This window comes from Spinacia oleracea, chromosome 2 (assembly GCF_020520425.1).
Source record: "Spinacia oleracea cultivar Varoflay chromosome 2, BTI_SOV_V1, whole genome shotgun sequence".
NCBI classification, from domain to species: Eukaryota; Viridiplantae; Streptophyta; class Magnoliopsida; order Caryophyllales; family Amaranthaceae; genus Spinacia; species Spinacia oleracea.
This window is the reverse complement of record NC_079488.1, coordinates 104,054,087-104,073,600: the sequence shown is the minus strand read 5'-3', so window position 1 is coordinate 104,073,600 and position 19,514 is coordinate 104,054,087. Positions and strand designations below refer to the sequence as shown.

Sequence of the window (19,514 nt, the reverse complement as noted above, 5' to 3'; positions counted from 1 at the left end):
CTACATTCAATTCAAATCTAAATATATACAATTATTTCCATACTTCTATCTTTGACTCCATTTCAACCTATACATTAACTTTTATCACTAACAACATGTTAGTACTCCATTGAATCCTAAATATATATTGCTTAGAACCGAGTATAGTTATCTAACATTTTGGCCTTTCATATCCTTTGGCCTACAACTTCGGATCGAATACGTATTATTTTATTGTCTTGGTGTATTAGGGATTGGCAACTATTAAGAAGAGCCTAATAAGATCAGTAAATTACTCAAGATAATGCTTTAATTAATTTATTGGTGAAAACATATGATCAATATTTAACTTCAGAACAAATTTCAAAATACATGTTAATAATTCACTTTAAAAAACAAAGGTAGTACAATCGTATCAGTTTTAAATCTCTCTCTACAACTTCTGATTATGTCCATATCGTGTTGTCCTGACCTCTCAGGGATAGCCAGCTATTTACACCTCCACAAATACAAACATTTAACTAATGACAATACATATAATGACAAAGACCCATATCATATATCTCCAAAATAAATTCAAACAACCAACAAGGATCCACATGTTAGAAGAAGGCGGGAGGAGGCAATATGCCCATCGATGTCTTGGCTTGACCAGGCACTTGGAATAGGGCATAACATTAACACACACAGCCCCCACGGCCCACCCACCCCCCACCCTTCTACTATACCATATGCCGCTCCTCTATTTTCCCACCCACCACAATATATAACCATAGGTTAAAAAGCTCGATACTTCATTTTCATACAATTTTTACTATGTTGTAAATTTTAGGTTTGTAAATGTTGTAAATTTTGTATATTTTTAGGTAGGTTGAACCTTTATTTTTCTTTTCTTTTTTAGATCCGATTTAGTTTAGGCTGTCTTTTACTAGCTTGTTGGCTTTGATTGTGAGAACGGAGAATCTATCTTTTACAGTTCGGTTAATTGTCTCCCTTTATAGTTTATATGACAATTTACTTGAAAGTTGAAACTGGGTAGTGCGAGACTAGAGTATATTTCATTGTATTTTTTGTTCATATTTTTCTTTTTCTGGATTCATTAAGTAATTCTAATTTATTTGAAATGACGATGTTGTCCGCCTGATTTTCTTTTCTTGTCAAAAAAAAATATTTTTTTTAATGTAACATGAAAATAAGCCATTTAAATATTGTATAGATGCATGCATTTAACTAAATGCAAGCCATTTTTCACATTGTCAGTCCTTAGCTTATCTTATCTCCCTATTACCCATTTTCTTTGTTTTTTTTTTTTTACTTTTTTTTAAGTAGGTAAGATAAAAGATGTATAACGTATGTCGGAATTCTTTTTAAGTCTACCCGATCCATGGTAATGAACTTGACACTTTAGAACAGGGGTATGCATGCATTTAAGCAATACAAGCCATTTTCACTTTGATTGTCTTACCTTATCTTGTCTCCCTATTGCCCATTTTTTGTTTCTTTTTCTTTATGTTCATTTGATCATATGATTTAATGTGGTTTTTCTCTTGAAAATTTGTATGGGCCTCCTTAGTTTCCGCACCTTGCTAGTAATCTTGCTTTTGTTTTTGTTTATTTTGAGTTGGATGGGACCCATACCCATTGCGCATCACAACCTAATGTCTTAATGTTTACCTGATGTATATATGTAGAACTAACTCCACTTGTGGAATTGTGAATTTATGATTGGTGTATTGTCTTTCTAATTATGGTTCATATTTTCACTTTTTTATCCTTAGCTTTTGGTCAAGTTTGTAATATGATAATCGAATAAATTAGGTATTCATACTTAAGTGTAGGTAAGTTTATATCCTTTTTAAAGTCACCATCTTGTATAAAGATCACTCATAAAAATAATTTTACATCCTTAAAAAAAAGTTAACATAGGAACACATGATAACAACAAATAATAAAATATTCGTAGTACAAAATATTTCAAACTCGTGAATTTCTAACCATCGACGCCATTTATCCATAATAGGTGATGTAGATCATTTGTGCCATTATAGGTACGTTTCCTTCACCTTAAAAAAAATATAAGTTTCAAATAATTGGGATAAGTTGCAATCCGGTCTTATCATGTCAACAAGTTCTAATTAGGTCATATAAATTAACTATATATCTCAAATCAACTCTCTTGAAATCGGGTATGATCAGGTCTAGTAAGTTCAAGTCTGGTCATGTTCTATAAAGTCAATCAAGTTCAATCCGTTTCAATAAGTTCTAAGGTTCAGTCCAAATAAGTTTAAGTTTCATCCCGTTTCACTTCAAATATAATTAAGGTTGTTGAGACTGATTTTACATTTTTACCAATAATCGAATTATTTTATGAATATTGATTCCAATCCTATCATAATCAAAAGTAACACACTTGCATAGAATGTCACAAGCCACCAATAAGGCAATAATCCACCGGCATCAGAAACAAAAGCAATGGGCCGGGCAACGTACATTAAAAGCAAATAAATTTGCACCAACTCGTTCTATTTACGTTGAAGATGCTTTCTTTGATTTGACCTTTCTAGTTTCTACATCGCAATTTTGCAACTGACTTCTCAATTCTTAACTAGGCCAATAGGCATCCATCCATAGCTTCTGATTGTACGTGACTACGTGAGGTTTACATCAATTATTAAGTTGACGATTCTCATCGTACCGTTGTTCCAGTGACGAATCTTAACGCAATTTAACAAAAGAAAAAGTAAAAAAAATAGACAATCTAGTACTCCTTAGAAAATTTAAATGCTCAATTAGTATTTTTTTGGAGAAGTAAATTTCCTCTACAAAATTTTCAATTTAAGGGATCAACCCTACTAGGCTAGTCTCTAAGTCTCTAACAACCATCAAATATAACAAGTATAGGTATCATCATATGATTTGATCCGATGAGACCACACTCTTTGGTTGCATCCTTTCGTGATGCGTAATAGGCGGTATAACAAATTACTTCCTTCGTTTTTTTTCGTACGACAGTGTTGATACGTTTTACAAGTTTCTAAATTAAAGTTCTAACTTCTAAGGAAGGAATAATATAAAACTGCATTAAAGTTTTTACCCCAATTAAAAATATATATACTTCGTACAAAAAATTGAATGATGATAGAATAACAAAAACCATCGCAAAGCTATAATACACTACTCCGTATTAAGTTTGTGTCTCCCAAATAGATCTACGCACATAGCCAATGAGATATCATATACGGAGTATCATATACAGAAATTTTTGTTTCTAGATGATTTTTTTGTTATTACTCAATATTTATCTTAGGATTTAATATTTTATCCTAAATTATTTTTATCTTTTATATAATTTAAAATAAAACTAATATTGATTTTGTGGCAGTATAATCCTAGGTGAACACTCTAAATGCTCTTGAAAGAACTCTCATTTATGTATACTATATTTTTGAATCCCGTGTTATGCACGAATTTCGTTTTATTTTTTTATTGTTAATTATTTTATACTTATGTTTTAGGTGGTGTTTCAGGTAGTGCATATGTTCCCATTAATTTTTTTGTATATGCATGAGTTTTCGTTATATTTTTATGTTTTTTCCCAAATTACTCAATTAACATAATACACAAAACTTAGGGAACAAACTAAGAAATCGAAGTGGGTAAGTGAAATAAACTTATTATGAACGTTTAAATAATAAAATTTACACTTTGTTATGCTATATCCCAAACTTATTTAGACTAAAAAAACTTTCGAATTTGGGAATAAACCAATAAAACAATTGGTTAAAATTGAAAAATAATTATCAATACAATTTATTTCAACTAAAACGGTCTCGATTAGTACAAATTAAAAAAAGATAAAATAGAGTAATTGAACATTATGAGGTTGGAAATACAAATTAATATCTTTTTCATTATTTAAGATTAATTTAATTATACCAAACTTATTGTTATCTTTTTATAACTTTGATTTGAAATTAATTGAATTTTGATTTTTGATTGGACAGTTCTAAAAGTCTCCTATCTTTTTTATGTAAATATGAAGACTAATGTGTTTTTTTTTTAAAAAAAAAAAAAAAATTGATTAGTTTTTGATATTGGATTGACTTTTATTTTTCAATTTTTTTTTATAATTGTTAGAGTGTTTGATTTTGGATGAATTTGTATATATTAGGAATTAATTGATTAATTAAAATATCTGGGCCACACATTTATTTTTTTAATTTTTGATTGGACAATTTCTAAAAAGTCTTCTATTTTTTTTATTTTTTTTTAGTAAATATGAAGGTCAATGTTTTTTTTAAAATAATGAGATTGGTGTTTAATTTTGAATTGACTTTTATTTTAGATATTTTTTATTTTAGTTATTAGAATATTTGATTATGGATGGAGTTGTATATATTAGTAATTAATTAATTAAAAAATCTATGTGGCAAACACATTATTTAATTCTAAAATAAATTAGAAATCTTATTTTGTATTATTTTAAACCATTAGATTTCTTTATGTGGCGCTCTAATATCTCATCAAATATGACCTATTTAATTATATAATATATTAAAATATCTAGGTGTCATACATGAACATTTTTTAATTTTAAAACAAATTAAAAGTCTTATTTTTGCCCATGCGATGCACGAATTCTATTAAATTGTTAAGTTACAATAAAACTCTTGTATATACCAACTGTTATATTTTATATATTAGATTATATTAGTATTTGATTTTGGATTGAATTTCATTTTAGATTTATTTTTTTAATTATTAGAGTGTTTGATTTTGAATGGAGTTGTATCTACATAGTATTAGTAATTAATTAATAAAAATATATACTCCCTCAGTTCCATAATGTTCCTCGCTGTTCCATTTTTTGCGGTCTCCAGTGCACTACTCTGACCGTTAATAATTTTAATTTTGTATTAGTAAAAATTATAAAAAGTTGATATTTAGAAAATTTATATTGAAACGAATCCAATGTATCCCACAAGTTAATATTTATACTCTTAATCATACTATTAATTACGGTCAAAGTTTTTAAACTTTGACCATATGAATAGTAAACATGAGGAACATTATGGAACAGAGGGAGTATGTGGCATCTAATTATTTATCTACGTGTCACTTGACTTTATTAATTCAAAAATAATTTTGATATCGTATTTTCCATTGGTCAATACCATTAGATATCCTACGCGTTGGTGTTTGTTTATGGATTGAATTTTATTTTAGATTTATTTTTTGATTATTAGAGTATTTGATTTTGGATGAAGTTGTACTCCCTCTGTTCCATAATGTTCCTCATGTTTACTATTCATATGGTCAAAGTTTAAAAACTTTGACCGTAATTAATAGTATGATTAAGAGTATAAATGTTAACTTGTGGAATATCATTGAATTCGTTTTCAATATAAATTTTCTAAAAATAAATTTTTTATAATTTTTACTAATACAAAATTAAAATTAATAATGGTCAAAGTAGTGCATAGGAGACCGCACATAATGAAAAAGTGAGGAACATTATGGAACGGAGGGAGTATATATTATTAATTAATTAATTAATTAATTAAAATACATACGTGACACCTAATTATTTATCTACGTAGCACCTAACTCTTTTAATTCAAAGTAAATAAGAAATCTTATTTTTCATTGGCCAAAATCCATTAGACTTTCTACGTGACGCTTTAATAATTCAGCAAATGAGTTCCTTTATTTATATATATAGATTAGATAGATTCTTTTTAAAAAGTCGCACACATATATATGCTTCTACATACAATTGTAAAATTAACTAAATGTTTGGTAATACAACATTGATTTATTTCTTGTATGTTTTTATGATAACTAGTTGTTGGAACGCATGTTCCCCAAAGATATAAAAAAATTATCTCTCGAAACGTTATGTAAATTACGAGCCTAATTACACTATGTAATTAGTTGAAAGCATGAATATAGTACTCCATAGATAATAAGAAACACGGCTAATTACTTGATGTAAGTTAGACCGAACTGACCCGACTGAATAATGATCTGAACCCGATTCGATACCGGCAATACTAAATCAGATATTGACTCGATCTTATAAGAGTGAATCCGACCTGAATTTTAACCGACCAAAAAATTATCCGATTCGAACTTGACCCCAAATCCGAGATTAACCGATTCAAACCCGACTACATAAGACCCTAACCCGAAATTGAACCCGACCAGAACATGACTCGACCCGAACCCGACTTGTACCCGAAGTAGGAAAAAACCCGACATGACCGATCGATTAAAAACCAACTCGACAGAACCCGACCTGCACCCGAGTGATAAAGTGACCCGACGCAACCCGACTTGATCATGATTCGAGACCCAAGATGACACGACCCGGACCCGACCCGATGACTTGTTTGACCGCACTAACACAAGATACACAAGTTATGATCCAAAAGGTGCAATGGCGCGCTATGTCCTAGGGACATAAGACCGTGTTCCATGTCCCTCTAGGAAAACCCAACATATAAGGTAGTTTAAATACTAAAGTCATGCAACATGAACAAAGGTTGCTTGCAAAATACATTCATGGTTTCGATACTACTTAGCTTTCACAAAAACATAACATTAATTTTAACAGAGCTTGCACACGTATAAAATAGAGACATTTCTAAAAGTGTTTACTCTTTGGCCGCAACATCCAAAGTCTACTAAGGGTTCACATTTGTTACTTGTTACAAACTAGCTATGCAGATTTTTCTTTTTCTATTTTCTAGCTTCCTTCCAGAGTTTAAGTTTCCTACTTCCTCCGTTTCACAATAGATGTATCGTTTCTCATTTGCGCACTATTCATCAATCAACCTTGACAATCATTTTTTCACTGTTGTGTAAGAAAAAACATAGTCAAGCGAGATCTTGTTAAATTCGTATTAATGCAAGGATTCCAAATATAAAATTTTTATAATTTTTACTTACACTACAAGAAATTGTACTATTAACGACGGGAAATCCCGTCGCGAAATGCCAATAATCGTTGATTAACGACGGGATTTCCTGTCGCGAACCCATCATAAAAGGGGGCCGTCGTAAATAGGAATCCCGTCGTAAAAGACATTTGCGACGGTTATTCCCGTCCTTGTTTGGTTGTTAGCCCCGTCGCAAAAGGCTTTTGCGACGGGGTTTTTGACCCGTCGTAAATATGTTGTCGTTAAAGATACATCTTCTTGTAGTGTTATATGCATTTAGAGATATTAATGTTCAAAAAAGCGTGTTGACATGCGTGCAAATAGAAATGATACATCCTTTGCGAAACGGAGGAAGTACTATTTAAAAAACAAATAAACAAATGCACGTGTGAAAATATGGAAAACGTAGAATAACGATCCCAAAAGGGTCCCATATAGGCATATCATTTGGCTTTAGAAGATCAAATATTGATTGTTATTGGCCGGTATATAAAAACATACTCCATCTATTTCATTTTTTTTCTTTATAAATGACTAATAATGTACATTAAAATTTCTCTATTTTTTTATTTAAATAAGGAAAATTACATTTATTTATAATGTTTTCACTCTTGTCAAAATTTTAATATTGAAAAATGAGTTTAATGTCCCAATAGAAAAGTGCGAGAGATTAGATGACCCAATAAATTTAATTGGATAAAATAATCATTTAACACAAATTTTGATATAATATTAAAGCATTTATGTGATAATATAAAAGAAAATGTAAAGAACATTTTAAGACACCCAAAAAGACAAACTTAAAGAACAAAAAGAAACGGAGGGAGTACTGTATATAGTGTAAAGCTTAATTAAAAGTAGTTTAGTTGGTTAAAATCATATACAGAGCAGTGTGTTGTGAATGACAAGCAGCTAGGTGTAGTACTGTAGTAATGGTAGTATGGTTGATTATGATTTATGACAACTTATAATTAAACAAAGAAAGAGGATGATTAAGCATTCCACTTGTTGACTAATCACAGATCATGTATATATTATGGTAGTGGCATTTATCTCTTTATCAAAGAGTTAATCCTGATTCAAAAGAATAATTATAAGTGAACAAGAGGGCAACGACACAAAATAATTAAAGGGTCAAGGATAAGTAATGAAACTTGTTAGGTGGTAATTTTGGTCACAAATTTTTGGTATTATAATAATAGTTAATGTTAGCAACTGAAAATAATCAGTCTCAATTGCTTTAATTTCAATCATGATTGTTGTTGATTTTCCAATAGTAATTAATTCAATTGTTTCTTTTTCTTTCTCTTTTCCGAATGAGTTACAAGATCAATACGAATTATATTTGGGGTGGAGCAATTTGAACCTGAGTCCGTACACAAGCGCGCTCTTAGTCTTAACTCTTAACCACCAAGTCAAAATCTCACTAGGCAATTAATTCAATTTGAACACGATGTTGTGTGTTGAGAAGACTGACCCACATGCGAGTAATTGAGACTTATTTTGTTTTGTTCGACTTATGTTGTCTGAACTTATATTATCTGAAATTATTTGAACTTCTCTGAACTTATTTTATCTGGAAAAAAAAACTCATTTTGTCCGAAATAAACTTATTTGTGTATGAAAATGTTTGGAATAAAAACTTATTTTTTCTAAACTTATATTATCTGAACTTAACTGGAGTTACTTTGTCTGAAATAAGTCGAACAAAACATAGCTTAATTGTCCCACATGTAAGAAATAAAAGGAGATTGACTAACATATAAGATTGGTGAGTTAATCCACCTATCACTAATTGGTTTTAGGATAGAACCCGTTAGATATGTGGCCAATTTTTTCTTTTGTGTGAACTTGACCCGATGAATTTATCATGGTATTAGAGATCCGTTTGGAGCAGGAAGCCCAACAAAATTGATTGCCCCAATTCCCCCAAGTAGGGGCAATTTCACCTCAAGTTAAAAGACCAAAGAAGACCCAACGAGAAAGTAGTAAACATAATCTAATCTCAAGAAATAATATGGGCTCAAATGTGACTACGCGAGGGGGAGTGTTGAGCATACTGACCTACATGTGAGTTGAGACTTATTGTCCCACATAGAAGAAATAAGATTGACTAACATATAAGATTGATAGGTTAATCCACCTATCACCAATTGGTTTTAAGATGGAACCTGTCGAACTTATATGTGGTTATACTCTCCTCTTATACGTGCTCGTGTATAGCTCGATGAATTTATCATGGTATCAGAGCTGACGTTCATGTTCCATTATCAACACTCAAAGGGATGGCCCAATGAATTGATGAATGCAAGATGGAGAGGACATGAAGATCCGTTTGGAGCAGAAAATTAACCCTACATAATTGATTTCCCCCAAACAGGGGTCATTTCACCTCAAGTTGGAAGAATAAAGATGTAATACCCCTCATGATTGTTTAATGGCCGAAAATTAATATACTACTCATAACAACAAGATGTATCTTTCTTTTAGAGAGCCCATATGCTAAGAAACTCCATAGTTAAGCGTGCTTGGCTCGTAGTAGTTTTTGGATGGATAACCTCCTGGGAAATTTTTCCGAGTGCGCATGATTGAGGACAAAATGCGACGGAAGAACTTGTGTTGATTCTTGAGAACAATTGTTGACCCTTGATACACATTGGTGATTAACCCGACTCCATCAAGCTAGAGTCAACAACTAAAAACTAATGAGGATATTTTTTCTCATAGTTAATGATATTCAAAAAGTACATAGTAGTCCTTTTGAATATATGATTTGTTTATATTTTTTTACAAGAAGGAAGGATGTTATTTATGTAAACATGATCGAGTAGTTCGTAGTAGTGTACACCGTATTAACAAACGAGCGATTAGAACATAAGTTGGTGGGAAACTTGTGACTTGGATATCAAAGGGTTGAGCTTTATCAACTGTGAAATGTTTGAGAGTGGCTCAAGCATAGACCTGCGCAACTGAACTGATTAACCTGTGAAAGGTGATGATTCGGTAAAATCCCTTCTTCTTACTTTTTAAAAAAATTGAGAATTGCTAAAGCCTAAAAGCAAATGTACTAATAACTGAATGGTACTCCACTTTTGTTTATCTTGTTGTAAGGGACCCTTTTTAAGAATATGGAGTAGATTCACCAGCCACTACACTAGCTTAGGACTTGGAGTTTGGACTTTGAGATTAAGATGCCTTCTTTTTCTAATGGAGCCTCCAAAGGACAAAACACCCCCTGCACTAACACCTTATACATTACATTTGGAAATTAAATTATTGTAGTTCGTTGTCCTTTGTTTTAACGTAACACTATAAATCTTATGAATTCACTCTTACAATGGAATTATTATGAAAACACACTCCTCCCCTTATCATCAATCTGAGAATTATCATCCACACTTGAGGTCTGTTGTTCGAACCTCATTGTATTGATTTTTTTGTTGTCCATTACATAATACTTGGTGAGTGGATGATGTGGCGTAAGGAGAGTACTACGTAACACATATACATTTTCCACAACACCTTTTAATATATTAGTATAGATTGGTGAATTTGTTATTTACTGCACTCTCAAATATGTTCCCATACTGTTAAATTAAAAGGCACCATTAAATATGCAGCACGTATAACTTTGTATACCGAAAGCAATGTTGTGCTAAAAGGGCCTACCATGTATGCCATATTAGATTGCTAGTGTTTTCTCACTATTATACCCATATTCACACCCATGACCCTCCTTTCCTTATATAATACGGAGTACTCATAGCTTTCTATTCTCCCCCCCAAACACAAACACAAAAACCACAAACATGGGTTTCCCAGTTGGATACACAGAAGTATTCATCCCAACCCTCTTCATCCACACTCTCACCTTACTTACCGTCATCCGTAAAATCCTCTTTAACCTTTTCAATTACATGGGCATGCCCGACTTCCTCGAACCGGGTCCTGCAACCATCGAACCACCGCCTGCCGCCCCCCGAATAACCACCACTCCGCCGTTATCCGCCATCCTAACCCGGGAACTCCTCCCACTGGTACACGTGTCAAAGGAGCAAGAAGAGAGCAGAGAAAGCTGTGCAGTTTGCTTGTATGAATTTAGCAATGGAGAAGAGATCAGATGGTTATCCAACTGTAACCACATTTTTCACAAGGATTGTGTTGACCGTTGGATTGACCTTGATCATCGTACTTGCCCTCTTTGCCGTACGCCGTTCCTTCTTCATGATTTGCTTGATCAGTTTAATCAACGCCTCTTATTAGCTGCTGATTCTTCCGATCTTCTTCAGTACGTTGATCATTATAACTACACTGAATTTGCTCCTCTTTAATTTTTTTTTTTTTAATCAAACTAGCTTAGGTAATTGAGGGTAGTTTAATTTTCTTTTATTTTGTCACTTTTTTAATTTTACCGACTGTACATGATTATTATGATGAGGCTGTACATCACTAATGATATAATTTAGGAGGTTTTTTTATAATTAAAAAATAATAATTGAACAAATATTAAGTATATACTTTAAAATGATATTAATATGCGGAGTTGTTTTCTTCTAAACAATCAGTTTTAATACGATACACGGATTATATTTTTGTGCGTCTTTTGTTCAATTTTATTAGCAAAATAAGTGTCTTTTATGTGACGTTCTATATATTCACCTGATTTTCTTATCTTATATGGAGTAATAATTTAAACATGGGATAGGGAGTATAATTTAATGTAATAATGATATTGAAATGTTATGGAGTAATTAAGATTTAACTTATCCTACCATCTACGGAGTACTACCAAACTATTTTTGTACTTAATTAATAAAAAATCATTAATGTAGGAATATTATGATAATGCCTGGTGATCGAAAGTGGATAGAAGTTAGGACCATGAGAGGTTCAAATTAAATAAATTAAATAAATAAATAAATTTTTTAAAAAATGAGAATATGAAAGTTATTGACACAGATAGCTAGATAACAAGCGATATGATCGGATCTTGTCACCATAATTTAGCAATTATTTTTTGGCAAGAGGTAGTAGTAGTAATAGTGGATCAGAGTGGTCCTGCATGTGTAATTGCAATTACATTTACAACTAAAACAATACTAGTATTAATAATTAGGAACATAAACCAAATCTCTTTACCTTAAAGTTTCATTAACAATTATTCATGTTCTACCCACCTCCTAATTATTATTTAATTAAAACTTTATACTAATATAAGATACAACTTTATATTGATTACTCCGGAAATCCAAAGATGAATTAAAAAAGTTTATATTGGGATCTTTTATCAAATTGGCTACTTTGATAATTTTATTTACCAAAATGACTATTTTAAAATTCTATTTCCCAAACTAGCTAAAATATATTTACCAAAATGACTATTTTGGCTTTGAGGCAACAAATAACAATCTTCAAACCGGTTTGACTTTTTATTCATTTACAGAGTACCGGTTTGGTTTTTTTTTCCCCCACTACAAGCAAGCACTCCAGTTTATTTTTGAGTTTGTTTAGATGAACCATTTGTTTTGATACTAGCTGTGAAGTATACTAGATAGTCGACATAACATCAACACAAAACTTAAATCACAAACTAAAGAACATTGAAACAGTAAAGATCTTACACTCTTACGAGTATATTATATATACTTAGGAAAAAATACATTACAAAATTAGAATGAACTTGGACAGTAGCATTAGCCCAAACAAAGGGAGTTATCGTTCTTCCAACATATAGCAGATTAATTCGCAAGAACAAGATCAGTCAAGAGCTTTTTGTAATGCAGTGAATCAATTTTCATAATTCAAGTCAGCCCAAATAGAAGAGAATTAAAACAATTTTTATAACATTTCGCCGACTCCAAACACGATTAGCAAATGTGAATATTTTATATAACCTATAGCCTAGAAATAGATTCCATAACTAATCAAAATTGAGAAAATTAAGTACTCCGTATTGTTGAATAAAATTAAGTCTCCAATATGCATGGAAAATGGGGACCTGTAAAAAAATTTACATACTTGTCAATTTTTCTTTTATAATCTTCAGTGAAAACATTAAGTTTAGAAATGCCAATAGTCAATTGGAAGGGCTCCATAGTAGCAATGACGGTAAGAACCCAAAAATATAAAATCTGCAAACCCAAAACAAAATTAACCCCAACTCGGTTCATTATTAAAAAAAGCTTAAACCAAATCGGTTCACAATAGAAAAAAAAACCCAAACCAAAACCGGTAAATTGTTTTTTGTTAAAAGTCAAATTTGTAGCTAGTTTGAGAATTAAAATTTAAAAGTAGCTATTTTGGTAAATACAATTGTCAAATTAGCTATTTTGGTAAAAGATCCTTTATATTGTCTCCTAAAGTACCTCAAAGTGATGAAGAATATTTTTGTCTCTTTGTTTTATGAATTTTGGTTATTATTAATTAATTAAGTTCATATATTTGGATCGGATTAGTTAATTAAGCAGGGGCTCTATGATAGAGTTACCACCTACCTCGCTCCTAACTTAAAAAATAAAGTACTCCGTAACAATGTAGCATTATGTTCGATTCTCATCGATCTCCTCCAACCTCGTGTTTATTATATACTCCACTTAGTATGTGTGGATACGAGTAGATAAATTTATATCGGATACAAAGCAACTTTGTACTCTTATTAGTAACTATATTCAACGACTTTGTGCTTAGTTCGAGTAGCTGCAACGTTTATGTTCACCTTGATTTATCCATTGCAAGTTGATATAAGAGAATTTACATATTTTCCCTAATTTTTGAAAATAATTTACTACTCGTAAAAAAGTGAGGATATTGGAAGTGTAAGTACTAAGTAGGTAGGTAAATGAAAACAAAGGAAGGTTACTACACAAATAATGTTTGGGACACTACCAGCTACTGTGACCACCACGGTGTCAAATGTTAAGAAAAAAGCAGGGGCGGAATTAGGGGTGGCTGGCGGGGGCCATGGCCCCCCAATGATATGTTCAAGTATTAAATATGCATTATAATAGCACATGTTTAGTATAGCTCAAGTGGTTATTTTCCTAAAAAAATTGGAGGTGTAAGGAGGTACAATGTTTGATTCTTAGCTACCTCAATTTTATTCTTAGTTTTCTTATTTTATTGTTATAAAAATTATATGTTAAAATTTGGCCCCCCTATGTATAATTTCTGGTTTCGCCACTGAAAAAAAGGATATTTCAGGGCCTTTGTTCTCCAACATGGATGTTGCAGAAATGGTTTAATGGTGCTAGATTGGAGAAATTTTTGGTATATTTTGTATTATTTTGGCAAGAACTCTTAGAAGAAGTAAGTATGGTAGTGAATGGTTGGGCGGCAAGTTTTTGGCAAAAAGCCATTTTGTAAAACTATGTTTATTATATAATATAATCTTCGTATTTGCGTTAAAGAAAGTGAAGGTGCATATGTTGGTAAAATTGGGTAGTAAAAGTTGTTGGGAGGACTAGCCCACATGTGAGCCGGAACTATTGTTCTACGTGAAAAAAAATAGAGATCGAGAGAGTGTCTAGCGTATAACATTGTTGAGCTATTTCTTCTATCACCAATTGATTTTACAAGGATCATCGCTAGACTTATATGTATATGGTCTATTTCTTCTCTTATACTCCATATAAAATTAGTGTAAAATTTCTTCTCTTATGCTCCGTATAAAATTGGTGTATAAATTTGCTTTTCAGTTGTAACTTTTGTCAAACTTGATAAGTAATATGAGTGACTAAATCAAACTTGATAATATGAGTGACTAAATCATGCCATCCCTGAAATCTTGTCCCCCCGTTGTATCTCACTGAGTGCAAAACCAAAAGGGGGCCATTTTTAATTGGAGACATGTTATGTTACATTGTTTCACAATCATCCATTTACAATTATTTTTGTTCAGTCTCTTGTACAATACTACGTACGTATTGTATTGTGCTCCGAAATCCGAATATATGTACTTAACTAGCATGGATCCCGTGTCATACACGGGTGAAAATTATTAGGTACATCCCGGTGCACCGTGTATCCAAGGGTAATTTTATGTCCATTAGTGATCTGCAACACATTTTCTCCTCATGTGTAAGGAGGAAATGTGAGAGGGTGTACAATGTATCAGGGTGAATGTAATATGTTCTAATGCACAAGCTTTTGTTATGTTTTAGAGGTGAGTTTAATTTTTCAATTTATGATATGACTAAAAGAGTAAATATATTTCATTTCGTGTTTCACTGAAAAAACAATAACGACAATAATATAAGTTGGTATATTACTTGAAATTAATAGAAAAACTAAAAGATAAAAGGGGACATGAAATTTATTGAAGGTGAAGGGGCATAAAAAAAATTGTGCCGAAAAGACATGAAATTGAGAAGGGGCATGAAATTTTTGGTGGTGAAAAAACATGAAATTGGAGAAGAAAGGTGTACGAAATTTAAAGAAAATAAAATGAGAAAAAGTTTTCAAGAGGGACACATAACACTCTAGATTTCTTGCAAATGTTCCTGTTACTAAATATCATGGAATAATATAGATAGATTAATATCTACATATATATATATATGCGCACTTAATAATCGGGCCGGGTTGATACGGCCATACGGGGTTCCTGCCCTATAAAATGGGAAGGTGCCTATAATGTTGTGAACTGATCAAATTACCTACAAAAAGTGGTAGAGGAATATACTTTGATCAGGGCTCCGTTTGATAGGGCGTAAAACGTTTTCATGGAAAACGGTTTTTCCCTTTTTAATCATTTTACGTTGTTTGGTTGGGTAAGGGATGTAAAACAATTTTTCATTACTCTCTCAAAGGTGGAAAACCCTTTTCCGTTTGAAAGGGAGGGAAATCACTTTTCCTTCTTTCCTCCTTACCTCCCTCTCCTTTCTTCCTCTCAATCTTCACCATCTTCTCCCATTTTCCTTTAAGTTACCAAACAAAGGAAAACTAGTTTGAAATTGTGTTTTCCCTTGAAAAATGTTTTCCATGGAAAATCATTTTACAATAAAATCGTTTTACGCCTTACCAAACATAGCCAAAATTAAGCTTTTTACGATGGTTGTTTGTTGGTGTAAATTATTGTTCCTCGTCTATTAAAGTTCCTTTCAAAATAAAAATAAAACATGAAGCCATAATACGGAGTATGACTTGATTGTCCAATATCTTTTCAATTGATATTTCAATTAGACGATTGATGTGATATACTCGTTTCATAAGGTTTGAACCCATGACCTTGAGTTTAAAGGATAAAGCCTTTACCATTAAACTATTACATGTGTTCAGGTTATCATTGCAAAATAAATAAATAAGTAAATATGAATGTCATTAATGTAGTAACCCGGGACATCGCTCGGACCCAAAAACTAGTATAATACATTAAAGAGTGAGTGGCGACATATTGAAGCATTACATTAATACTTAAGATTACAAGTTAGAAACTATAAATTATTTTTGTTATTATTACACTATTTGATATAGAATTAAGATACAAAGAATAATAACAAAAGAAAAAACTAGCCCGGTTTCAAAGGATGAGAATTTATAGGCTTAACGAGTGTTAATAGGTGATTATAAATTCACATATAACAAGTTTCAATCTGAAGTTACAAGCGGTAAATATTGTTTAGTGTATGATTCAACGAAGTACGTGAAAAATTATAAATATATGATGATGATCTCACCAAGAAGTTATTAGTTTAATGATGCACCAAACCCAATATGATTTAGGCACAATGAGCAACTAATCTATATATATATATATATATATATATAAAGGAGTTTTTTCAAGAGATTTCGTAGCGCCGCATTGGAAAGTCCATTCACAAAATTAAATATTAAATATATTTTAAAATATCAAATGTTAATTTAATATATTAAAATGTTTAGGAAAGTTAAAACTGAATTAAGGATAAATATTACTCCATAGAATCACACTTCGTATGATATTACTATATATTTAAATGTCAAATACGTAATATTTAATTATATCTTAATAAAAAAAATTAATATTGATAACAAACGATGACATTTGAAGATGTTCAATTAATGGAAACAAAAAGGGTATCTTTGGTTGAGTACTTCTACGTATATGGATTTATATCCAAATATTTGGGACTAGATTTTAGCCCGTGCGATGCACGAATTCTATTAAATTATTATGTTTAAATAAAAAATCTATGTATGTAGTTATATACCACTTTTATATATTAGATTAGATTATTTTTTTTATTTTGCACTGAATTTCATTTTATATTTTCTTTTATAATTATGAGAGTGTTTGTTTTTGGATGAAATTGTATATGCGTAATATTAATAATTAATTAATGAAAATATCTACGCGGCACTTAATTATTTATCTACGTGGCACTCGAATTTTTAAATTCAAAATTAAGTTTGAAATCTGATTTTTCATTGGCCGAAACCATTAGATTTCCCACGTGGCGCTCTAATATTGGATTAATGTTTGATTTTAAATTGAATTTTATTTATTTTATTTTAGATTAGTATTTGATTTTGGATGAATTTTATTGTAGATTTATTTTTTAATTATATTATTAGAGTGTTTGATTTTAGATGGAGTTTTATATATTAGTAATTAATTAATTAAAATATCTACGTGGCACCTAATTAATTATCTATGTAGCAATCGATTTTTTTAATTCAAAAATAAATTAGAAATCTTATTTTTCATTGGCCGAAACCAATAGTAATCATATGTGGCGCTCTAATATTTCAGCATACGCGGCACTTAATTATTTATCTACGTGGCACTCGACTTTTTAAAATCAAAATTAAGTTTGAAATCTGATTTTTCATTGGCCGAAACCATTAGATTTCCCACGTGGCGCTCTAATATTGGATTAATGTTTGATTTTAAATTGAATTTTATTTATTTTATTTTAGATTAGTATTTGATTTTGGATGAATTTTATTGTAGATTTATTTTTTAATTATATTATTAGAGTGTTTGATTTTAGATGGAGTTTTATATATTAGTAATTAATTAATTAAAATATCTACGTGGCACCTAATTAATTATCTATGTAGCAATCGATTTTTTTAATTCAAAAATAAATTAGAAATCTTATTTTTCATTGGCCGAAATCAATAGTAATCCTATGTGGCGCTCTAATATTTCAGCAAATATGCCTCCTTTATATATATATATTAGATTTGTTTGTAGTGGTAGGTTTTGGGTGGAAAAACAAGAAAGAGTTACACACCATAGGGCCAGATACATTTTTTTTCCCTGTTTTTTATTATTTGGGTAAATATCTTCAAATATGTACGTTAAAGAAATATAAAAATTTGACATTGTTAACTACAGTTAGACGAACAAAATAAAATTTCACATGAATATTTTTTGAAATACGTATTGGAAAGAAATTAGAAGATTATTTAGAATTGTAAAATATTGACAAGATTCCAAAATGGACTAATAATCAATAACGGAGGAAATATTTGTATATGTATATATAGTTGAGACTTAATTAATACTTTTTTTTTGTCAGAAAGATTTAATTAGTACTTCTTAACAAATAGTTTGAGATTAATATTATTAATTAAAATATTATTTTTGAATTTGTAGACTTGCATGTATAATTCAATTTGTTTTGTAGTTGTTTAGTAAATGAATTTATATAACTTCGTAAATGATATCATGAATATTTTAATTGAGCAATTTTGAAAAATAAAACTTAAAAAATTATATGCAAAAATATTGCCTGAATATATAAAGTTGATTTAGGAACGGGGAAGTATAATGTTTTGGATAAAAGTGGTTGCTGAAGTTTGATATTGATATTTAGCCATTCCTTTCCTAAATAATATTTTTATGGTTATACACACATTTAGGAGTTAAATAGTTGCATTGCTCTTCTAACCTCTTTGTCAAATTTTATTCCCGGACTACATTTGGACTCGTTCTTCAGCTTTAGTCAATGCACATAAAATTTCTTCTTCAGTTTAGGCAGGAGTGCACATTGGTTCTTGTTGATGCCGAATAAAAAGTCAAATGTCATTTGACTCTGCATTAAAAAATCAAATAAAGAAACAACACATTGAATTAAATAAAACAAAATACGTTGGGAAAATAATTTAGAAGTTTAAATTTCTTACCCCAAACTCAGCTCAAATACAGTAGTGAACTCAGCCTGTGTTTGTACTCTGATTTGTAGGCCCTGCACCTGAACGAGTTCAGCGGCAGGCTAGGCGTATGCGCCGTGGGCTGCTAGGGAAACTCTAGAGGTTCGCTGAGCTGATATCTAGGGTGTACTGGCAATTATCTAATACAATTTTCCATGCGATCCTGCGTACGTTTTTTTTGTCAAGTTCTGAAACTAATCTACCTTTTTACTATCATTTATACACTAATATACCTGACAGGACAATTGCAAAAGGCCCAAAATCAGCTTCTTAACAAATAGTTTGAGATAAATATTATTTTTAAATTTGTATAGTTGCATGTATAATTTAATTTGTTTTATAGTTGCTTCGTAAATGAATTTATGTAAGTTCGTAAATGATTTCATGTAATTGAATATTTTAATTGAGATATTTTGAAAAATAAATCTCAGAGTAATTTGATTAATTATAAATAAA

The 19,514-nt window shown here is 30.8% G+C and overlaps 1 protein-coding gene across 1 annotated transcript; it reads left to right on the top strand.

The window, feature by feature from the left end:
- Positions 1–10,638: 10,638 nt before the first annotated feature.
- LOC110788929 (brassinosteroid-responsive RING protein 1-like) lies at positions 10,639–11,531 on the top strand. The gene has a single exon (XM_021993563.2). The coding sequence runs from the start codon at positions 10,730–10,732 to the stop codon at positions 11,249–11,251; it is 522 nt and encodes a 173-aa protein (XP_021849255.1). The 5' UTR covers positions 10,639–10,729; the 3' UTR covers positions 11,252–11,531.
- The last annotated feature ends 7,983 nt before the right edge of the window (positions 11,532–19,514 follow it).